The 24,614-nt window shown below is 40.5% G+C and overlaps 1 protein-coding gene across 2 annotated transcripts in view; it reads left to right on the top strand.

Annotated features, from left to right (window-relative positions):
• METTL9 (methyltransferase like 9) overlaps positions 1 to 24,614 on the top strand; it is a 47,149-nt gene that overhangs the window by 7,450 nt on the left and 15,085 nt on the right. For both annotated transcript variants that reach the window (XM_047712860.1, XM_047712859.1), the window contains exons 2-4: positions 5,895 to 6,085; positions 10,844 to 11,053; positions 18,224 to 18,408. In XM_047712860.1, coding sequence (XP_047568816.1) covers positions 5,895 to 6,085; positions 10,844 to 11,053; positions 18,224 to 18,408 — 586 coding nt within the window. The remainder of the gene's footprint in view (positions 1 to 5,894; positions 6,086 to 10,843; positions 11,054 to 18,223; positions 18,409 to 24,614) is intronic.

Below are 24,614 nucleotides of genomic sequence, written 5' to 3'. Positions count from 1 at the left end.
CAGAGGACTGTACAGCGTAACTTAGTGTGATTAGAATTTGTTATTTAAAAGATTTCCTTACTTATTTGGATGGATGAAAATTCATGTAAGCTTTAAAGGAAGATGCTAAGATGACGTTTCTCCAGACACCAGTCTCCAGCTGGGGAGGCCAGCCTACTGTAGGTAGGGTGGGCACACAGTCCTTCCAGTGTGAACATTTAACAAGCATGATGCTTTGTTCTTGCCTGTGCACCTTGGTCTCTGTAGTCTTTGAGGAGCACACATTCAAAGAACTCACCTGCTTGAAAGTGCATGGGAGCCTACAGACAGGCCACCCATGCTGTGAGCTCATTACAGCTTTTCATTTAAGCTGGATTGTCTGGAGAGAGGAGCTCTGGGGGACTGCCATATGGTTGCAGGGGGTTCCTGCACTGATTTTCTCTCTATCAGCATCTCATCTTAGAGCAAGGAGACTGCGTATTTAAGGCCTGAAGGTCCTGCCCAAGATCATAATCCCATTATGATTCCCTTGGTTCCCTTGGTTTCTGATTTTTTTCTCTCCTCTGGAATAGAAGTTCCTGGAGGCCTTTGGTCATCTTTAATTTTCCCTAGACCACTGTTAAGCTGTGATAATTAGGAAACGGTAATAACATTTTTTGGGTTGACCCATGTAATTATTCTCAAGCAGTACTGATTTTGCCTCCCAGGATATGGACGTTTGGCAACGTCTGGGACGTTTTTGGGTTGTCACAACTCGGTGGAGTGCTCCTGGCATCTGATGGGTAGAGGCTAGGGGTACTGCTACATGTACATCCTGTAATGCATGGGACAGATCCTTTGACAAAGGATTATCTGGCCCCAAATGTCAGTAATGCTGAGGCTGAGAAACCCTGTCATTTAGTTGCTATCTAGATCAGATTATCTTTTCTCTTAACATACCCAGTCCAGTTTAGTTGGACAGAGTGGTCCTGCTTTCTTTTCTGCAAATGTATCTCAGACATGCTGGGTAGACTAAAGAGAAGCTTCTTTGAAAGAAACTCTTATGAAACAATACACACCTAGAATAGGAACCCGAATCAACTGTAAGTGCTGAGAAACTCCAGGCTTCTGATTATCCAGAAGTTGTGAGATGTTAAGTGAAATGTGAAGCACTTGGCTGGGTGCCTAGAACAAGGTAGGTGTTCAGTCAGTGTTGTCCTTTGTTGCTTGCTTGTGATGATGCAATTTTGTGGTGAGTGGGTAGGTTTAACCACTGTTTGCAGAAGTGGGTTTAAGCAAGGCCTTTCACGGGCACCTGGCTGGGAGCATATGACTCTTGATCTCGGGATCATGAGTTCAAGCCCCACACTGGGTGTAGAGATTACTTAAATAAATTAAGTAAAATAATAAAATAACCTTAAAAAAGAAAAGCAGGACCTTTCAAAAAACTTGGAATTTTAGAAATTGACAGAAACCTAGTGACAGCTATCTCTGTGGCTGTCGTGTATCTCCTCTAAGATTTTGCTAGAAACTCCACATTCTATCTGGTAGGTTGCCTGTTTTGTTTTTTTTTTTAAGACTTATTTATTTATTTTGAGAGAGCAAGTGGAGGGGTGGAGGGAGAGGGAGAGAAAGAGAAGTGGACTCCCTCCTGAGCATAGAGCCCAACCAGCACTCCATCTCAGGACCCTGAGATCATGACCTGAGCCAAAATCAAGAGTCAGACACATAACCAACTGAGCCACTCGGGTGCCCCTGGGCTGCCTGTGATTGATTCAACGAACATTTATTGTTCATTATATCTGTGCCAGGCACTGAAGTCAGTCATTGTTCCTACCTTTATGAAACTTTGTCTTCCTGGGAAGGGAGATAGTGAACATACAGTCACGTACAGTTATTCAGTTCAGTGGTCATAAATGTTACTGAGGAGATATATAGGATATAGAAGAGGGTATTTGAATTGGGGGAGGGGAACCCTATCTGGTCTACAAGTTCAAGGCAAACATACTTGAAGAAATATTTAGGCTTAGGTCAAATTAGCCAGGTGAAGAGATAGTGGGTTGGGTTGATGGGAAATGTCGAGGACAGAGCAAACACCATGTAAGACAACCATGAGAAAGGAGCCTTTCAGAAAAAGAGGGGTACAGTGTTGCGACATAGCGAATGGTCAGGGGTTATGGGTGGCAGGTTATGGGTGTTAAGAGGTAAGGCTGTGGACACAGAATGGACAAATTGCATAGGGCCTGGGAAGCCCATAGTGAGCATTTTGGGTATTAGCTTCAGACTTGTGTGAAGCAGGGTTCTGATGTGGTCAGATTTGTGTCTTTTTTTTTTTTTTTAATTCGACAGAGAGAGAACGATCACAAGTAGGCAGGGAGGCAGGCAGAGAGAGGGGAGGAAGCAGGCTCCCCGCTGTTCAGAGAGCCCTATGTGGGGCTCATGTGGGGCTCGATCCCAGGACCCCGAGCTCACGACCTGAGCCGAACGCAGAGGCTTAACCCACTGAGCCACCAAGACGCTCCAGATACCCATCTTGAAATTTGCATTTTTATTTTTTAAGATTTTATTTATTTATTTGACAGACAGAGATCCCAAGTAGGCAGAGAGAGAGGAAGAGGCAGGCTCCCCGCTGAGCAGAGAGCCCAGTGTGGGGCTCGATCCTAGGACTCTGGGATCATGACCTGAGCCGAAGTCAGAGGCTTTAACCCACTGAGCCACCCAGGTGCCCCCAAATTTGCATTTTTAAAGAGGTTTGCCAGATCACTTAAATTTTCAAACCACTTTTAATTTCTGAAAGATAAAAATGCCATCTACATTTAAATATGTATGTATATGTTAAAAAGAAGCCTTTATTGAGATATAATTCACATACCATAAAACTCATCCTTTTGAAGTGCGCAGTTCTGTTGTGTTTAGTACAGTGTCTTCACAGAGCTGTGCAACCATCACCATGCTAATTTCAGAGCATTTTCATTACTCCAGAGAGAAACCCCACATGCATAAGTAGACACTCCCTCTTGCCAACTACAGTCTGTTTCCTGTCTCTGGATCTACCTATTGGACACTTCATGAAAGTGAAATTGAATCGTTTTTGGCCTTTTTTCATAGTTCTTTCATGTTGTCACATGAATCAGTACTTCACTGCTTTTTATGGTTGAATAATCTGTATTCTGTTGTGTGGATCAGTCATATCTTGTTTATCCATCAGTTGATGGGTACTTGAGTTGTTTCCACTTTTTGGTGATTACAGATAATGTTACTTTTGGAGTTGACATTTGTATCCTGCAGATAGGAGGAGCATGGATTTCAACCTTTATCTTTAAAGAGGAGGGCTTTACTCCTTTTTATTCTGTAGCATTCTGTTCACTAAGCAGTTTCTTTTCTTTTCTTTTTTTAAGATTTTGTTTATTTGAGAGAAAGCGAGCAAGATAGCAAGAGAGAGCAGGAGCAGGGAGAGGGAGAAGCAGGCTCTCCAAGGAACAGGGAGCCTGATGCGGGGCTCAGTCCCAGGACTCTGGGATTACGACCTGAGCTGAAAGCAGATGCTTAACGGACTGAGCCACCCAGGTGCCCCAGCAGTTTCTTTTCTGAAACACTTGTGTGGCCATAAAGGTTCAACCACATGTGTTAATGTCAGTGAATTGAGAGAAATGCTGTTAAGAACTTGAGTTTAAAAAAAAAAAAAAAAAAAAAAGAACTTGAGTTTTTCCTCTTGGCACTTGAAAGCAATATTTGCAGTTAATGATGCCCAGTCTTGCTTAGTTCTGAAGTCAGAGTCCATTGTTGTTCCAGTTGTCCGTTTACAAGTGGATGCTGAGGAATGCTAGGCTCCTCTGTTTCACTTGATTGACTTCCTGTCCATGTTAATAGAATGTGCCTGATTGCCTACTACCAAGGTGATGGCTTTCATCTTGATTAGTCATTTCAGAGAATAAAAAATAAATAAAAGGCAGAGTGGCCTCAACATTACAGAGTTCAGAATGTGTACCAGAAGGTCATGAGTATAATAAAAAATGGTTTATGACCTGCACTGGGGCATAACTTCAGACACAATGAATATTAAGAGTTAGTTAATGATTAAGCAAGAACATTTTCAGACCAAGGAAAAAAGTGTAGGCAGTGAGTATAAGAAGCTTCACAGCTTATCACACAGAGTAGAAAAAAATGAAAATTGCTTTCAAGTCCAAGCAGTTCGGGTAAGAGTATTTAAATGGTGAATTAGGGACGCCTGGGTGGCTCAGTTGGTTAAGCAGCTGCCTTCGGCTTAGGTCATGATTCCAGCGTCCTGGGATCGAGTCCCGCATCGGGCTCCTTGCTCAGCAGGAGCCTGCTTCTCCCTCTGCCTCTGCCTGCCATTCTGTCTGCCTGTGCTTGCTCTCTCTCCCTCTCTCTCTGACAAATAAATAAAATCTTTAAATAAATAAATAAATAAATGGTGAATTAACACAAATCAGTCAATAGTTGGGAGATTTGGTATCTACTTTGGATATAGGTTTGTAAAAAAGATGAGTTAATCTTTGCAAACTTAATGTGTGCCTTTTTGCTTATTTGTGTTAGTTTCTAACCGGTTGCTTTCAATGTTAGTGTCAGGAATGTTACCCAAGATTTCATTCAACATTTAGCAAGCTTTGGAGGATTGTAAAATTGGTCCACCAGTTGTGTAGCAGTTAGGGGACATGTCCTGATAAATGGTCATATTTTTGAGGGGGAAGCAAATTACTTTTGGCCAACAGACTTTTTATTGGGAAAAATTGATTGTTTGTTAGCAGATAATGGATTAATAATAACTGGTCAACCTTACAGTTTCATCATTGTAATTAATGGCCTACTCTTATTTATCAGGCCATGTTAGAGGAATCTCATTGCTGTTATTATAGGATTCTTCTGTGTGTCTGGTACTATATTGAGGATTTGCTTGCATTATCTTGTTTAATCCTTTTAGTACTCTACTAGGATAGATAGATAGCAGTGACATCTCTAGTCCACAGATGTATGAACGGAGGCTCAGAGATTAAGTGACTTGTCTGAGTTTACACAGGAATGGCAGAGCCAGGACCTGACTGTGGAGCTGACCCTACAGCTGGCCTGCTCTGAGGTCTTACTCCCCCCTTCCCTGGTACACTGACTCTAAATGAAAATGGAAAACTCTTATTGTGGAGGATTACATTTCATCCATAGTGGAGGTTCTTGAATTTTGTCCTCAAAGTTGTGTTGTGGCTAGAGCCTGTTCATAGATACCTGATTCTCCTGCGTGTTATCACTTTGTCTTCTCATTGATTACATTGTGACCTTAAGTAACTTCTTAATCTTTCTCAAGCACATATTGCCCGTCTGTGAGAGTGTTATAAGACCTGGTAAAGCACACCTCCCTATTTCTAAAGGCCTCTCTATAGCCTACAAGGAGAAAGGCAGATTAATCTGGTCACTGGAGTATTAACTTCTGTTGCTTCCTCTGCCATTGATTTGTTTGGTGGTTTTGAATCAAATCACTGCATATGGGACTGTTTCCTTATCTAAAACTAAAGTTATTAATGCCAGTTTTTGCCTTCTGATGTTGCTTTTCAGTGAAGGAGAGGCCAGCAGAGCTTTCCTAGATCTCAGGGTACGGGGGGTATAGTGACTGAAACATTGGACTGGGTGGGACTCAGAACACCTCAGCCACCTACTAAGCCACTAGAGCTGCATGACTCAGAGCCCTCTTCACCCTTCCCCCATCCCCTTATGAAAATTAAATGAGAAATTATTTATGTAGAAGTATTTTATACTTTATAGGTCGTCTATATTTAAGAGATGATGATTATTCTCGAAGTGCCAAACGCCATGAGATGATAATATTGGAAATACTAGATTTGATTTAGTCTTCTGGCTTTTGTTTTTTAGAGTTCTTAGATGACACTTTAGTTGTGTGTTTTCACCTTTTCTTCTTTCTTTTTTAGTGGTATGTGTGCAACAGAGAGAAATTATGTGAATCACTCCAGGCTGTCTTTGTTCAGAGCTACCTTGACCAAGGAACACAGATCTTCTTAAACAACAGCATTGAGAAATCGGGCTGGCTATTTATCCAATTATATCACTCTTTCGTGTCATCCGTTTTTAGCCTGTTTATGTCTAGAACATCTATCAATGGGTAAGTGAATCTTACGTACTTTTTCCTTATCTTTAGGTTTATAAAAAGAAAATGGAAGAGAAAAGTGATTTGGCCGAAGGTGTTGACTGCCTCCACCGCAGTGTTTCTACTAGTCAGAATCCCTGGCAGTGGGCCAGTGTCTTCAGCCTTGTGCAATTAGCTTTTTAAATTCACCACAACTTGATAAAGAACCTTGTTAGTCTGTATTTCTACGGTGGGAGTTCTCCTTGGAGCAGTGCTTCTCAGCTTTGATGGGTACAGGAACCAACTTGGAGATCTGGTTAAAATACAGATTGTGAGGGCGCCTGGGTGGCTCAGTGGGTTAAGCCGCTGCCTTCGGCTCAGGTCATGATCTCAGGGTCCTGGGATCGAGTCCCGCATCGGGCTCTCTGCTCGGCAGGGAGCCTGCTTCCTCCTCTCTCTCTGCCTGCCTCTCCATCTACTTGTGATCTCTCTCTGTCAAATAAATAAATAAAATCTTAAAAAAAAAAAAATACAGATTGTGAGTCAATAGGTCTGGGGCCTGAGATTCTCCATTTTTAACAAACTCCCAAGTGATGTCCGTAATGCTGCTAGTTCCTTATGAGTAATGAGTAGCAGGAACTAAGTCCTTAACATAAACCAAAGAGTAAAATCTTTGCCTTAAGCATGCCTCCCAGGAGCAAGTTTTTCGGGGGGACTTAATTAATTACCACAGCAACGTGTGCTGGCTTATTTTGAGTGAAGGGTGCAAAATCTGTTCTTATATAGTATCTAGGCTCACCAGAATCTTTCAGACTTACTGTGGAAGTACCTGTCTCCAGAGTCGTTCTCTCATATATATCCATGGAAGAAACTTTAGGAATATTTTTTATCTTTTCTCTGTCGAAGTTTCAAATATCCCCAAGGCCCAAGAAACTAGAATGCTAAGGAGAAAGCGAGTAGGGCTTATGAAGCCTTGTTGGACAGCTTAAAGCCACTGGTTGGGCCCACTCTTTTTTCCCCTTGAGGTTTGGAGCCAGCTTCTCCTGAATGTCTGGATCCCCAGTCTATCATCTGGTCCTTAAATATGTTTTTAGGCACCACAAGCCATTTCTCAAGATTTCTTACTTGATTTTCTTCATTGTTTATATGAAATTGCCTTAAGTTTGCTTCAGCAAACAGTTGTTATTTTTGTATTGGTAGTTGAGTTTATACAACTTGGTCTGACATTTTGTTTCTAAAATTGGCTGCACTGAATTTCTGTTCTATACTATATTATTTTCTTTGGAAAGCAGACAAGTCATTGTAGCAGTAACTCTTACCCTTTATGCGGTCCTTTACCTCTTTAAAAATGGTAAAATATAGGAATCCTCTCTTCAAATAATGTTTACATTCAACATTTCACATATAATTTTGGGAGATTTCAAACTCTGAACTACCTCTCACCTTCACTTCTACTCCTACCCCCAACTTCTGCCACACTGGATCCTGGTTAAAATTCCCAGGTATGGGGCTCCTGGGTGGCTCAGTGGGTTAAAGCCTCTGCCTTCGGCTCAGGTCATGATCCCAAGGTCCTGGGATCAGCCCCACATTGGGCTCTCTGCTCTGCAGGGAGCCTGCTTCCTCCTCTCGCTCTCTCTGCCTGCCTCTCTGCCTACTTGTGATCTCTATCTGTCAAATAAATAAATAAAATCTTAAAAAAAAAAATTCCCAGGTATACAATTTCAGAGTTTGGTCAAAGAGAGCCAGTGCATTTAATCAGTCCCTTATCTATGGCTCTCACCTCCCACTCTCCCAAAACATGTCTTGTTGTGGGTCCTATCTCACCTGAAGGCTTAATTTTGAACCTGTTGGTGTTTTCCATCCATGATAGATTATTACCACGAATGGCTGTCTCTTTCTGAAATAATTACAGGCACACCTCATTTTATTGCACTTCTCTTAATTCCACTCACAGATACTGCATTTTTAAAAAAAATTTAATTGGGACTTTGGGATAACTGTGCATCATTCAAGTCTATCAGTGCCATTTTTCCAGTAGCATTTGCTCACGTTGCATCTGTGTGTCATATTTTGGTGATTCTCACAATATTCAGACTTTTTCATTACTATATTATGATCATGTCTGATCAGTGATTATGGCTTGGTGAAAACTCAGCTGATGGCTAGCTTTTTTTTTTTTTTTGACAATAAAGTATTTTTTAACTAAGGTACGTACATTGTTTTTTATAGACATAATGCTGTTGTGTACTTTATAGACCGCGATATCACTGTAAACATAAATAAAAGTTACATTAAAGGTGCACTGGGAAGCCAAACAATTCGTTTGGCTCGCTTTATTGTGATATTTGCTTTATTGAAGTGGTCTGGAACTGGGCTTGCACTATTTCCGAGGCACGCTGTACTGTGTGGTACCTTCTTGAATTAAAAAGATACGTATCAGACTTCCTTTGTATCAGCAAGGGAAAGACCAAGTCAGGAGAGACTGGATAGCTGTTTTCAGAGTTTATATTATAAGGAAAATATTTGTAAGGAGCCACACCTCCTCTATAGATTCTATATCTGGAGAGAACTTAGATTGTGGCCAGAGAACCTAGGATGGTTATTAAACACTAATCCCTTCCCGCCAATGGGCGTCACTAACTTTGGAAATTAAAAAGACAAATTAGGGAGCCATACCTCTTCATGATATGTGTTTGCTGGAAATTTTGTATTGAGCTAGGTCAGTGTTTTGGTGTTCTAGGTGGGATACTTTGTTATTGTGTGGGACTGACCCACATATATCAGGAAGTATAGCTTTTCTTGCTTTCCTCACTAACGGTGACAGCATTCCCAAGCCATTGGGACTACCCCTGACTCTCCCACCTACTACCCCAGACTTTCCCACCTAATCCCACTGCCCCCTAGAAGGCAGAGCTGGTCCTGATTGAGAAATACTGGGCTTGAATTTTGATTTGACAGTTTTAACCTTTCTGTGGACCCTCTTTTACTCATGATCTTTGGAAATAGGATTGTGCTTCTCTCTCTGGTGCTTTTAAATGTAGGTAAGTCAGATGACCTCCTGAGCTCTGACGTCAGATGAGCTGCAGCTCTAAGAATTTTAGGATTGTTACCTTAAGATTCCTTACTTCCCGAGAAGTTGGCTAGGGAAGCCTGTTTTTCTTTATAAGTAGGAAAGTTTAAGCCAAATGACTGGTTCTGCAATTTACTTTTGATCCTGTGGCAAGTCAGCACCAACTCTGGGAATATGCATGCCCCAAACTGTGCTGCCCGCACCCTCTTCCTGCTCTGACTCTGGTAGCTCCTGTGTGAAATTTTGTAAAGTTCTTCCCGTAAGTTCAGTCCCTTTTCACGGATTTGCTTTCTACAACCTAGTGTTCCACTAGAAGATAAAAAAAAAACAACTGTCTTGGAGGAAATTGCTTTTCTTTGTAAGGGATAGCATGGTTTTTAGCAACCTCTGATGACCATGCCTCCCATGCTCTCCATGCCCCCTAGTTTTTAGCATTTCTGTGGGGGTAGACGATTTACCATAAACACATTATTAGATCTGGTTAAACTTTTCTACAGCCTTAATGGGAAAAGGGGAGAGAGGGAATTTGTTATTTGAACTCCGCAATTTTAATTCTTTCCTAAAACTGGTCTTACCAGGAGTACCAGGTTGCACGCATGTGACATTGTACCTTACGATTATTTCCAGAAAGTAGCAGTACAGTACAGGTTTCCCTGCCATTTCCTAGACCAGTGGTTTTCAAACTGTTCCAGGGTCTGAAGAGGAAGTGCCTCAAGAACTCCTTCAGCTTGCAGGGAAAGGCCCAGAAGTGACAGCGTCTCCAAGGCCCTTAACCTCTTTTCTGCAGCAGCTCTCCCTTTACCATTCTTTGTAGTCTCTGAGCTCCACTTCATTTCAAGAAAGGGTTCTGCTGCTTAAAGGGAGTTTGAGAAGCCCTGGAAAGACTAGGATTTGAGGGCTAAGATACCAGAGCTAGGTGGGGAGTGCCTTCTGCTTCCCACCATGGTGCTTCCTGGAGACCTGGTTTGAGCTTCAGCTGCTGCTCCCAAGAGTTCTCTCTGGTCTCCATTTAACACCTCTCCAGCTCTTTTTTTAAAGGCATCACTGTAGTTTTGAATGTTTTTTAGGATTTTTAGAAGTAGCAGGACCCAGACAATTGTTGTAATCTGTAAATTGATGGAAGTATGAATCTACTCTTTAAATGCAAATTAACTGATATCACAGGGACCGCTCTTTTCTGCTTTTCTCTAGTGTCCCTTAAAAATCTATGACAGTGAAACTGTTTTTTTCTCACCTATTGTTTAGTTTCATAACAGCTTTTTTTTTTCCTATTTGATTTTTCTTGGTGTTACTGGCTAGTGCTGCGGTTTGATTCTGTTGGCCTATATCAGAAAACATTACTCAGTCCATCTCTCCTTCCTAGTTTGACATGAATTCTTCACACTCACCTTTTAATTTCTTACTCATTTTTCTTCCCTTCCCTTCCTTTCTCATTCATCCTGATTCCTTTTCACCTTTTACTCCTCTGCCTTCCCCATTCTTTACGGGGTAGTATTTATCTCAGAGCCAAGTGATACCTAAAGATATTTTCTTATTTTACTAACTTTGGTTTAGACTCTATAAGTTATATAAAAGGTAATGTATAATTTAACCATATAATCACATAAAATAAACATTTTGTAGTTTGAGGAGGCCCTTGGAGCTGAATTACTGTGGTTGCTCTGACTGTATGTGGGGGTGCTTAATTTGCATGGACTCTTCCATTTTTGTCCCTTTTTTTCCAGGTTGCTAGGAAGAGGCTCAATGTTTGTGTTTTCACCAGATCAGTTTCAGAGACTGCTAAAAATTAATCCAGACTGGAAAACCCACAGACTTCTTGATTTAGGTGCTGGAGATGGAGAAGTCACAAAAATCATGAGCCCTCATTTTGAAGAAATTTATGCCACTGAACTGTCTGAAACTATGATATGGCAGCTTCAGAAAAAGAAATACAGGTAAAATTTTTAGACTTGGTTTGGGGTGTATTTCTTGGTTTTAGATGTATTTCTTCTTATTTAGTATGTGTGCTGCCAAATTGAGCAGATGAGGAGAATATAATTTAAAGGATATGAACTAGAAACAATTTTCCATGATGAGAAATTTTTTAAAACTTTCCATATTACAGTAAAGTAGAAATCAAGAGAGCAATCATTTTCCTTTGTCAATATCATTTTGGGCTGGCAGAGGAGATGGCACTATAGACGGAAAAGGGCAGGGGAGGGACAGCTTGGTAAAGGGAGATCAGATGTAGAGACTTTTCCTTGATTGGACTCTGACATTCTGAAAGCTTGGATTTTGTTTTTGTTTTTATTTTTCAGTGAAAAAAAATTTTTACGATGGCAAACTACATAATATAGAATTTACCATTTTAACCATTCTTAAGAGTACAGTTAGTGGTATTAGATACATTTATGTTGTGTAACCATCACCACCATCCATCTCTAGAACCTTTTTGTTTTTCCCACTGAAACTCTGTACCCATCAAACACTTATTCCCCAGATCAACACCCTGCCCTTCTCTGGCCCCTGGCAACCACCATTCTATATTGTGTCTCCACAAATTTGACTATTCTGGGAACCAGAAATAGGAATTATACATTATTTGTCCTCTTGTGACTGGCTTATTTCACTAACCATAATGTCTTCAGGGTTCACCCATATTGTGGCATGTATCAGAATCTCCTTCCTTTTTAAGTTTGGATGATACTTCATTGAATGGATATACCACACTTTGCTTATCCATTCATCTGTCAATGGACACATGGGTAGTAGCCTCCACCTTTTAGCTATCATGAATAAATGCTTCTACGAACACAAGTGTAAAAATAAGTGTTCGAGTTTTTGCTTTCACTTTTGGTTGTATACTCCGAAGTGTAATTGCTGGTTTATATGGTAAGAGTATGTTTAATTTTTTTAGGAATTGCCATACCATTTTCCATAGCAGCTGCACCATTTTACATCCCACCAGCAATGCACAAGGTTTCCCATTTCTCTGTATCCTCACCAATACTTATTATTTATTTATTTATTTATTTATTTTTGATAATAGCCATCCTAATGGGCAAGAAGTATCAAATCTTGTTGTTTTTTTTTTTTTTTAAGATTTTATTTGTTTATTTGACAGAGATCACAAGTAGTCAGAGAGGCAGGCAGAGAGAGAGGAAGGGAAGCAGGCTTTCTGCTGAGCAGAGAGCCCGATGCGGGGCTTGATCCCAGGACCCTGGAATCATGACCTGAGCTGAAGGCAGAGGCTTTAACCCACTGCGCCACCCAGACGCCACTCAAATCTTGGTTTTAAGGCCATCTCCTTCTTGAAAGACTTAGGAAGAAGGTGTTCTTTTTTTTTTTTTTTTTTTTTAAAGATTTTATTTATTTATTTGACAGAGAGAGATCACAAGTAGACAGAGAGGCAGGCAGAGAGAGAGAGAGAGAGAGGGAAGCAGGCTCCCTGCCAAGCAGAGAGCCTGATGCGGGACTTGATCCCAGGACCCTGAGATCATGACCCGAGCCGAAGGCAGCGGCTTAACCCACTGAGCCACCCAGGCGCCCGAAGGTGTTCTTTATTTAGTATGGATTCTACTGAATGGGAGAAGAAGGTACTGGGTACAGAATGCAGGAGGTGAGATTAGAGCCTGCCTCCTCTGATATTTTGGAAGCCAGGCTGAGCCTTACGAAAAATGGAGAAAAGAATTATGTACTCACTTTCCTATCCACCTGTTTCTGCTCTCTTGGAGCTGTACTGGATTGAACATTGGCAAAATACGCAAATGTTTCGCTTGGAGAAGAGAAGACCAAGTAGGAAGGGGGTAGAAGGGAAGATTATGATCAACAAATGTAATGGGGTTTTATCTGGAAAGAGGAGTAAGTGTTCTCTTTGATATAATCATACACAGCTATCTCTCAGAGCTGAGGTAGAGTTTAGATATTGACCTTCCTAATGGCTCAAACATCCAAGTCCTTGCCACTCTCCATGTTTAAATAGCTGTTAGGGATGCTATTAAAGGAGACTTTTATCTGTGTGTGGTTGAACTCCTTGATTTGTAAGATCCCCGTTAGCTCTAGCAGTCCGTCTCAGGTTAGATCCTGGAGGACCTATGTGGTAATAACTGAAGTATTTCTTTTCTTTTTTTTTTTTTTTTAAGATTTTATTTATTTACTTGACAGACAGAGATCACAAGTAGGTAGAGAGGCAGGCAGAGAGAGAGGAAGGGAAGCAGGCTCCCTGCTGAGCAGAGAGCCCGATGCGGGACTCGATCCCAGGACCCTGAGATCATGACCCGAGCCGAAGGCAGCGGCTTAACCCACTGAGCCACCCAGGCGCCCTGAAGTATTTCTTTGCTTAGAAATTAATGCAGCATTTCCAAACTTGGAATGTTTTGGCCTTTGTTTTAACAATGACTTAAATCATGCCAAATTCCTAATCTGGTGCTTTCCTTCCACTTAAAAAAAAAAAGATTTGGAAGTGTGTGTGGGGAGGAAGGTGTTTGAAACATCGTCATTCCCTCCTACCTACTCGGGCCCCTTTCGTTCCTTGGTTGCCATTGAAGCCCTTCTTGAGACTAAACGACTGAATGGAATTATCAGTGAAACTTAGATATTTGAATTAATAATTCATTGTATCTGGAGTTTATGTGGTATGTGGCCTAGTAGTAAACTTTTTCCCATATGAAAAAATGCTTAAGTTTTTTCCCTAATGTATAGCACATATGCCAAAATCTATTTGCAGTTTGACTTAAATAGGAAATTAATGCTGGTTGCTATTCCATCCACGTATTATTAGTATTAAATATAAACATATTCACAGAAGTGGTGTTTTTTGGCACAGTCAGATTTTAATGAGGAAGTAGTATCTTACTAAGGTTAGGGTTCATCCAGCCATGATGGCAGAGCAGACTTGTAGCTTAATACCTTGTTTTTTTGACTTCAGAGCTAGCTATTTTCTGTTTCTCTTCAATATCTGAGTTCATGAAAAACTGGCCTTTTAATAAAGGTTCTGTCATTTTTGAAATGATACACAGAAAATAGCCGTGTTTTTCCTCTTTGTTGCCAAGATGTCACTATTTAGGCCAGAGAACCTGATTGTAGAACTTAAGGATGTGGCTTTGATTTTTAAAACAAAAGAATAATTTTTCTTTATAGTGTTTGTGTTTTGCTTTTTATTTAGGATTTATCAAAATAATGACTGCTTTCTTCTGTAAAATATATTTTAAATCCTCCTGGAAGATAAACTATTACTTTAACTTGTTTTCTTGAAAATAGTAATTCCAGGGTTAGAAATAACCTGTTTTGGAAAAGCCACAGACATAGGAAAGAATTAATACAGTTAATTTTTGATTGTGTGCACTATTGAACAGTTCCACAATTTAAGTGACAGTACATAAAAAAAAAAAAAGAATCTGTGGCAGCGAAAAATTTTGCCAGCATATGTTTTCCTTTCTTGGTCTGCTTCACCAAAAGTTAGTGCCAAAATCAGTTTAGGTGACCTGGAGGGTAGTTTGTAAGATGATGGAGGAAATACGGGTGTGGCAAGATGCAGAGCTGTGAGGGTATGGGTTTAGGGTTAAATTCACATAGACTCTTCAAACATGGGTAATCAAAAAGGAATTGTCTATACATTTTTAATACCAGAGAACAGATCTTTAATGTAAATTTGAAAGAGGCCCGACTTTAATCCATTATCTGGGGGTTTGGGATCTTTCTTACAAAGAAAATATTGTAGTTAAGAATTCTATTTCTCGGGCACCTGGGTGTCTCAGTTGGTTGGGCGACTGCCTTCGGCTCAGGTCGTGATCCCAGGGTCCCAGGATCAAGCCCCTCATCAGGCTCTCTGCTCAGTGGGGAGCCTGCTTCTCCCTCTCCCTCTGCCCCTCCCCCTGCTTATATTCTCTCTCTCATTCGCTCTCTGTCAAATAAATAAAATCTTAAAAAAAAAAAAAAGAATTCTATTTCTCATGTTAACATCCTCTTTATTTTCTCTTTTTAATGAAGAGATGTTGGAGACTATAATGCAGACTCCCTCCAGTGTCAGCCCACCACCCTGGCAGCATTCATTCACAGACTGAGTGTCAGGCTCTGTCTTGCCTTAGCTGGGGAGAGCAGGTTCACTGACCTGAATAATGCACTAGGAGAGTTTCCAAGGTGCCATTTTTACTCTGCCAGGGACTTGCAGTGTGATTGGGACAAGTCACTTCTTCCCCTGCTCTCATAAGGAAATCCTAACCACGTGTCTCATTGCTGGGCTAACCTGCAGTTTGAGCAGAGCCAATACATTTGTCTTCATTGGTGGAACTGAGTTTATAGATGAAAAATCACCAAACAGAAGTAAAGAAGTTGGGCTTCTAAACGTGTAACCATAACTGTCCCTGTGTTAAAGCCATAATTTTCTGTTAGGAGCTTGTCTTTCTTTCAAAGTCTGCAGGTAAAGGACACCTGGGTGGCTCAGTCATTGAGCGTCTGCCTTTGGCTCAGGTCATGATCTCAGGGTCCTGGGAATGAGCCCCGCATATGGGGCTCCCTGATCAGCGGGAAGCCTGCTTCTCCCTCTCCCACTCCCACTCCCCCTGCTTGTGTTCCCTCTTTTGCTGTGTCATTCTGTCAAATAAATTTTTTTAAAAAATTAAATTAAAAAAAAAACAAAAAAATCTGCAGGTAATTCAGAGATGGATTTAGTGAGATTATCCTAGATTAAAATATGGTAATAATGCTCGGCTTCTGCTTCCTTGTAGCTGGGCTTAAGATTTTTTTGTTCAATTTTGTTTTAAATCAAGAATATGATTTATTTGTTTTTGCGATTTATGAATTGAAACAGGCTATTTGACTGAGGTATTAATATACAGATAGTTCTTTTTAATGGTTTATCTCGGTTTTTAAAATGGGAATTGATTAATATTTGTATCTCAAAAGTAGGATCTTTATAGTTTGAATGAGCTAAATCTAGTTTCTAAAATCATCATTGCAGGGGCACCTGGGTGTCTCAGTGGGTTAAAGCCTCTGCCTTCGGCTCACGTCATGATCTCAGGGTCCTGGGATCGAGCCCCCGCATCGGGCTCTCTGTTCAGCGGGGAGCCTGCTTCCCCCTCTCTCTCTGCCTACCTCTGCCTACTTGTGATCTGTCAAATAAATAAATAAAATCTTAAAAAAAATAAATAAAATCATCATTGCAGTTACAAGTTCAGTACAACAGCGTGAGTTTGGAACCCTAATGCCCTGCTTAATTCAAGCAACAAAGGAGTCTGACTAGTCCCTTGAAGTTGGTTAGAGTGTTGTTTTGGAGGAGGCTTTAGTTATTTAAAAAAAAAAAAAAATCTAAACTGAAAAGAAGATGCAGCTGAGTGCTTTGTGCTTCTTTTATTCTACTATTTGAAAATGCTCTCAAATATCACTATTTTAATGAGTTTCCTAAAACAGCCCTCATTATACTTGTAGAATTTTCTAAGATAACTCTACTGTACCTACTCAGCATTATCAGAGACTTGTTTACCAAAGATCCTTTCTCCTGTTTCCTTTTTTCCCCTGCGTCTGTCATAACATGCCTCACCTGCCACATTCTGATTGTCATAACCAAGCAGCAGTAATTTACAGAATTGCCTTAATGGTGTGGTTAACAAAGACTCTTGATAAGAGAATTCCTTCTCGCAGTGGATGAAACATTGTAAAGGACTTAGAAATGTTCTGAGAGTGAGGGAGAGGGAGGGAGAGAGTGAGAGACTGAGGGCTGAGAGTGGTAAGTTAACTGCGTTCTTCCCTTGCAGTTTTAATAGGATGTCCTGTGCTTTGTCGTTTTCTATATAGTTATTCAGATATGAAGATTCTAGGGTATGAAATGGCATCTCTCTCCTGGGAACAGAGATGTGTTCAAAGGCCATAGGTTGTAAATGGAATTTATCTTATATCACCCCTAGCCATTCTTAAAAATAGGAGGGACCCCAGGAATAGAAAACATGAATATAGATTGTATTTTATTATTAAATTCCAATGGATGTAGAAAGTAGGATTTTTTGTTCATTTGATGTTCAAGAATTTAATGGCATAGTTCAAAAGATTTATTTATCCATTTTATTATTTATTTATTTATTTATTTATTTTTAAAGATTTTATTTATTTATTTGACAGAGATCACAAGCAGGCAGAGAGGGAGGCAGAGAGAGGAGGAAGCAGGCTCCCCGCCGAGCAGAGAGCCCGATGCGGGGCTCGATCCCAGGACCCTGAGATCCTGACCCGAGCTGGAGGCAGAGACTTTAACCCACTGAGCCACCCAGGCGCCCCTATTTATCCATTTTAGAAAGAGGGGGAGGCTGAGGGAGGGGAGGCAGAGGGAGAGAATCCTTCAAGCTGATCCCCCTACCTTGTCACTGAGCACAGAGCATGATGTGGGGCTCGAGCCTATGACCCATGAGATCATGACCTGAGCCAAAACCAAGAGTTTGAAGCTCAACTGACTGAGCCACCCAGGCACCCTACTAACCTCGATTCCTAAGCTTAGAATTACTAACTCACAGTTCCCTGGATCTCAGCAGCTAGTTGAGCTACTAAAAGAAAAGGTGACTTCCTGTATTTTGCTTAAAGTTCGAAAGAGGGGCGTCTCTTTTTGACACCCAGTCAGTTAAGCAGCTGCCTTCGGCTCAGGTCATGATCCTAGGGTCCTGGGATAGAGCCCCGAGTCAGGCTCCCTGCTCAGTGAGGAGCCTGCCTCTCCCTCTCCCTCTGCCTGCTTGTGCTCTCTCTGTCTCTTTGTCAAATAAATAAATAAAACCTTAAAAAAATAATATTCAAAAGAGGTAGTTTTAAATGAATAAAATGTTTTTAGGTTAAAAAAAAAGAATTTGATAGCCTAGTTCTAACCATTTTTATCACTTTATATCTTCATACATATTAAACATGATTAGTTCTTACAAAGGAAGTATATGTTTTTAGGTTTGGAAATAGGTGAAATGCTAAATTTAGAGAAATATGGTTGCTGTTTTTCTTGGCCTGGCCATTTTATTACTGCAAGTATAAATTATAAATGAAAGGTCTTGCATTTACTTTGATTTAGAAGACGATGTTAGAGCGTGTACTGGCATTTCAGTTCTTAAAGATGTCTTGCAGGGGGTTTATATCAATCAAGTTCTTTCTGATGTTTTCAGAGTGCTTGGTATAAACGAATGGCAGAATACAGGGTTCCAGTATGATGTCATCAGCTGCTTGAATTTGCTGGACCGCTGTGATCAGCCCCTGACTTTGTTAAAAGATATCAGAAGTGTCTTGGAGCCAACTAGAGGCAGGGTCATCCTCGCCCTGGTTTTACCCTTTCATCCCTATGTGGAAAACGGTAAGTGTGGTCAGGTCGCCTCTTACCCAGCATTGATGTTTATTGGTGTTTGTGATTCTGTTTTCTTAGAATAGCCTGGATTTTAAAGGACTATGGTTAACTCATGTATAATATGACCTTGGCTAATGCTCATTTAATGCAGATTTTACAGAACTCTGATACTCCGTTTGCAGTGGTCATAGTGAATACTCAGCTGGGTCTGCCTTCTTGAAATTGCAAACCTGACATGTGTCGATATTTTCTGCTCCTAAATGGAGCCTGAACCATTTGTTTATTAGCTTATAAGGCTAGTCAAGAAATGAATGATGCCTTTTAGTTTACCTGTATATATTGCCGAATGTCCTGGTTGATTTGTACTTTACGTCTCTTACTCCAGATTCTCAAAATGATAAATGCTGTTATCTTTTTACCCTTCTAAAGACCATTTGTGTTCCAGCATGTGTCATTTCTTTGTGTGACATTTGGTTTGTTGATTGCGTAGTCTTGCTCTTCAACAATACCGAATGAAGAATATATTAAAAGAAATGCTTTGATTTCATAGAACTTCATGTTTATAGTGACCTGGTTGTAGTCACATTAACTCGTGGTTTTAGCTAGCAAGGTCTGCATTTCAGCTCATGTTGAAAGTTACGATGTAAGCCTCTCCTTTGCATTTTCACAAGTTAATGTGCCCATAAAAAATTATTTATTGTATAAGTAATACATGTTAATATTTAAAAATCTTTAGTTTTCCCATTTTACTGTCCAGTTCAGCCTTACATTCAAAAACTCCAAGAGCGTGCAGACATTTTTAAGGAACCCATTACTATTTTGCAAGCGTTGTAGTTAACAAATATGTGTGAAAATCTGTCTTAGGGAATAATGCTCATGTTTGCTTATCACCATGGAAACCCAAGTGTAAATCATTGCTACTCACTTGCTCCTTCATATCTTTTGGTCCTTATTTTTTTCCCCTCAGGTCATAGTCCCTTCAGATTAAATGCTTGCTTTGACATTTACCAGATGATTTTAGATTTATGTTGATGATGGGGGAAATGGAAAATTCTTTAGAAATAAGAGGGTGGGAAAGAGCTCAGGTAGACCTGATAGTCCCTCCCCCATCTAACTTCTTCATTTTTACATTCCTGGTGTAGAATCACTTGTCATGGTAAAGAAGACATTGCTTTACGTTGTGTGTGTGTGTGTGTGTACTATGTGAAAACCCTAGTAAATATCCTTGATAATTCAGCAACCTGACCTTTTTTCAGTGCTGTTCCCTGTGTAATTAAGTCTCCACTCCATCTCTGCATTGCAATCACTAGTCATCAGGTTGTAAGGTCCCAGTTTCCTGTGTCCTGTTGGGCAACCACATGATAGAATTTTAGTGCTATTTCCTGGCATAGCAGGAGGTGGAAGAGCAAGGGAAGAAACGTCAATCTAACCATGAATTTTATTTCCTTGTGTTGCTCACACTAAAAATTGAGAGGAAATCCAACTGGACAAGGCCTGAAAACAAGCTCCTTGATTGTGGGCACATAGCACAGAGTTGCCTCTTGAGTCCAAGGAGTCTAACATGTGACACATAGCAAACCTGAGACAAGAAGCTTTGTTGCTGTGGGTGACCTTTAGTGACCTATAAATTTTGCAGATTGCTCTACAGCACTCTATTATTGCTTCCTTTTTCTAAGTCACTAATTAGATCCTGATGATTTCCATGTGACACGGTGTGAGGACTGTGAACTGCAAAGTGACCTTGCCGTGTGAGTTCATGAATACTGGGCTGTTTTACGAATATCAGAGTGTGCTTGGCATACTTGGCTCAATCTATTTTTTAACAAAAACCCAATTGTAGATGCAGTGATTTTTTGTGATTTTTTTTGACTTGTCTTTAAGTCAAACCACAGCAATTTTGTTACTTAGGTTAATTTGGAAAAGAAATGTAAAATGTGCCTTTCTAATTGCAATTTCAGTTTATTTGGCTTACTGACCCAGTTTTGGTTAGGGGTTATTAAATGTTTAATTTTTTAAAAACTGTAATTTTTATAAAAAATGCAATTCATGGTTAAAAGAGTTCAAGCAGTTAGCAAGAGGGTATACATGAAAATTTTCTCATTCATCCCAGTTCCATAGTCTTGTTCGGGTCTCTTGAATATTCTTAAGATAGTCTCTGTAAATATAACTGTGTGCACGTGAAAAAATTGATTATCTAATTAAATCCCATTGTAAACCCTTTGGTTGCCTTTTTCCACTTTAGTGTATCTAGAAAATTACTCCTTACCAGCACATATGTACCTACATCGTCATCTGGATATAAGCAGTGGTATGCTGGAGCTGGTTTTACTGGCTCTTGAGAGCTGATTATTTTATTGTTGTGAAGTTAGTGAAATAGTCATCAAACAGGACTGTTATTGAATCTGACCATTGTATGGTCAATGGTGGGAGCACTTAAATCTTGAAAATTGGCAAACACAATAGCCTTTCTCCTCTCCAGGGTGGTTGGTAAACATTTACCAGCACACCACTGGATATATAACTTTACTTGAGGAAGCCCCTGTTTATGTACTTTTAGGTACCAGCAGTTTGCTTTATAAATAGTAGTGGAATGAACACACTCTTAGCAGGTCTTTGTACATGTGTAAGTATGGATCGGTTTGCTTTCTGCTTTAAGAAACAGAAGGAGTAGGGTGCCTGGGTGGTCAGCCAATACTTTGTTTCGGCTCAGGTCCTGATCTCAGAGTCTTGATATCAAGCCCCGTGTTGGGCTCTACGCCCAGCATAGAGTCTCTTGAGACTCTCTCTCCTTCTGTCTTTGCCCCCCTCCCAACCCTCCTCGCTCTCTCTCTCTCTTTAAAAATGAAGAGTTTATTTTAGGAAAGCAATTCTGTGGTTGGATTAATTCTGTTATACAGCTCTTCTGTTGAAGTTCAAAGCCTGCTTTCCTTTCTTCATATTCAGTGTATTGGCATTCCTTGTAGAATTACAAAATGGCTAATGTAGTGCCAAATGTCACGTGTAGGCATGACAAAATCTTTTAAGAGAGAGCGGCACCTGGGTGGCTTAGGCAATTAACCTCCTGACTCTTGATTTCCACTCAGGTCATGATCTCAAGGTTGGAGCCCCATGTCGGGCTCTACACTGCGTGTGGAGCCTGCTTAAGAGTCTCCCTCTGTCCTTCCCTGTTGCACCCTGACCCCCAGAAAAAAAATCTTGAAAAGAGAGGACCATTCTCCCCCATACATTTTTTGTTTTGTTTTGTCTAAATAAGTGAGGGTAACGTTCCCCAGAAATCTCCCCATCACTTTAGGGCCCATTGTAAAGGGTAGGGGCATATGTTCCTGCCCAGCAGCAACCGGTGAGGGGTATAGGACAGTCATGACACACTCTCTGGGTCTGGAAGAGAGTCCTCTGCCCTGAGCATATTTACACTGTTGGACTGAGCTTATAATGAAGGTGGAAGGGAATTGGTACTCTTATGCCACAGAATATCTTCATTCATTTAAAAGCATTTCCTGAGTGCTTAGATGCTGGAGATACAGCAAGTGGAAAACACACAGATACTGTTGCCCTCATGGAGCTTAGTTCTAGTGAGGAAGAAAGGAAACAAATGGCATGCTGTTGGTGATAAATGTTACAGAGAAAATAAACTGTAAAAGCCAGAAAGGGACATCTGGAATTGGCGATGGGTTTGGTTGCTTTAATTTTATTGTTATTATTTATTTATTTTTAAAAGATTTTATTTGTTTATTTGAGACAGAGCGAGCGGGAGAACACAAGCTGGGGGGAGCGGTAGAGAGAGAGTGAGACCCAAACTCCCCATTGAGCAGGGAGCCTGACAATGTGGGGCTCAATCCTGGGACGCTGGGATCATGACTTGAGTGAGCCACAGGCAGAGCCACCCAGGCACCCCCTGGTTTTTAACTTTTAAATTTTTTCCCCAGCTTTTGGGAAATTGACAAATAAAAATTATGTGTATTTAAGGTATGCAGCATGATGATTAATATGCATACATGTTGTGAATTACTGCTATAGTCTAATGCATTCATCACCTCGCATAGTTACCCTTTTTTTGTGTGTGATAACACTTAAGATCTATTTTTTTTAGCAAACTTCAGACGTGCAGTATAAGGTTTCTTACTGTAGTCTTCCTGCTGTACATTAGATCCCCAGAACTTACTGTCACTGAAGTTTGTGCCCTTTGACCAGTGTCTCCCTATTTTCCCCACCCTCCAGCCCCAGGCAACCACTGTTCTACTGTCTGGTTCTACCAGTTTGACTTGTTTAGATTCCACATGTAAGTGGGATCAGCAGTATTTATCTTTCTGTGTCTGGCTTGTTTCACTTACCATAATGTCCTCCAGTTTCACCCGTGTTGTAGCAAATGGCTCTTTCATCATAGTTTAGAATGAACGGTAGGTGTACATACCCAAGCAATTGGTTTTTTGTGTCTGTACTAATTTTGTAATCTTTCACATTTTTTTTTAAAGATTTTATTTATTTATTTGACAGAGAGAGACCACAAGTAGACAGAGAGGCAGGCAGAGAGAGAGAGAGAGAGAGAGAGAGAGGGAAGCAGGCTCCCTGCTGAGCAGAGAGCCCAATGCGGGCCTCGATCCCAGGACCCTGAGATCATGACCTGAGCCGAAGGCAGCTGCTTAACCCACTGAGCCACCCAGGCGCCCAATCTTTCACATTTTTCAATTATTTTAGTGTCTCTAGTAGTTTCTGTATTGATTCTCTTGTGTTTCCTTGATACATCTACAAATGGTTTTGCTACTTACTTTCCATGTTTAGACTTTTTTGTCCAAGTGAAATGGTAGTTAATTCCAGAAAATGTTTTTTAAAAATGGTAGGCATTTTTATCTTATTTTTTACTTTAATGAGAATATTTCTACTTGATTATATGATGCTGTCTTTTGGCTTGAGATTGCCGTTGTTTGGCTTGAAATCATCTTCTTCTAAATCTTGTTTCGTTAAGAGCTTAAAAAGTCAGGAATCGCTGTTGAATTTTGTTACCTGTATATTCAACATCAATGGAGAGAGTCATTCTGTTTCTTCTCCTTTGACTTGTTAAATTATTAGTATGGGTATACTGTATATCCACCCTTGCATTTCCGGGCTTAGATGGGATAATCTTCTTGGAATGCATTGCCAGATTATATTTATAAAAATTCTAAATGAATATGTTAGCAACATATTGATGACTAATGATTGATTTATATCTCATCTTTTATTTTTTGGAGGGTGTTATCTTTGTCATGTTTTGGTATCAATATTCTGCTGGCTTTGTAAAAGAATAATTTGGAAGTTTTTCCTCCATGCTCTGGAACACTTTAAATTGCATGTGGTTCTCTGTTCTTGGAAAGTTTGGTAGAATTCTCCTGTGAAACCAGGGAGGCTGCTGCCTGTTGGGAAGTAGTAGCCTTTGGCAACTTTCTTACTTTCTTCTAGGGCCATTGTTCTGGTTAAATTAGGCATATTTAGTCTCAAAACTCCCATTATCAGTCTAAAGAGAAATAAGCAACACTGGTAAGACTGTTGCATGGAAAGAGCTTGGGCTCTGAGGCCCTGTTTGAAACATGGGCCTCTTGTCAAGGTTTGTGTTTCATCTCTAAGAGTGGGGCTAATCCTTATCTCAAGGTTGGTCCTGAGTAGTAAAGAGTCTAATGTATAGGAGAGTGCCTTACCGTGTCTGTCTCAGTGTTGATCATTTAATACGTGTTAGATTTAGGTCATCCCATTCTGTCCTGTTACTTTGATTTTGTTTGTGGCTTTATTAATCCTATGTTCACAGTACTTCAGTACTGAAATATTTGAAATATGTGTCCTTCAGGTTTGAGACCTCACTCTTCTCATAGTAACTATCATAATTTGATGACTTCATTAGGCATTGCAACTCGTCTCGAAGTGTGCACTGCCCATTGGTTAGTGTGACTTGATCCCACAGAATCTTCACTCTTTGCCTGTGATCTGGGGGTCCCTGATTCACTCAGGTCTGATGTAGCAGAGAAAAGGAAATTACTTACTCTGGAAATCCTGCTAACCTCGGGGCGCCTGGGTGGCTCCGTGGGTTAAAGCCTCTGCCTTCGGCTCAGGTCATATCCCAGGGTCCTGGGATCGAGCCCCGCATCAGGCTCTCTGCTCTGCAGGGAGCCTGCTTCCCTTCTCTCTCTGCCTGCCTCTCTGCCTACTTGTGATCTCTGTCTGTCAAATAAATAAATACAATCTTA

This window comes from Lutra lutra, chromosome 18, assembly GCF_902655055.1.
Source record: "Lutra lutra chromosome 18, mLutLut1.2, whole genome shotgun sequence".
NCBI classification, from domain to species: domain Eukaryota; kingdom Metazoa; phylum Chordata; class Mammalia; order Carnivora; family Mustelidae; genus Lutra; species Lutra lutra.
The sequence above is the reverse complement of the archived record's forward strand: the minus strand, read 5'-3'. Positions and strand labels throughout refer to the sequence as shown.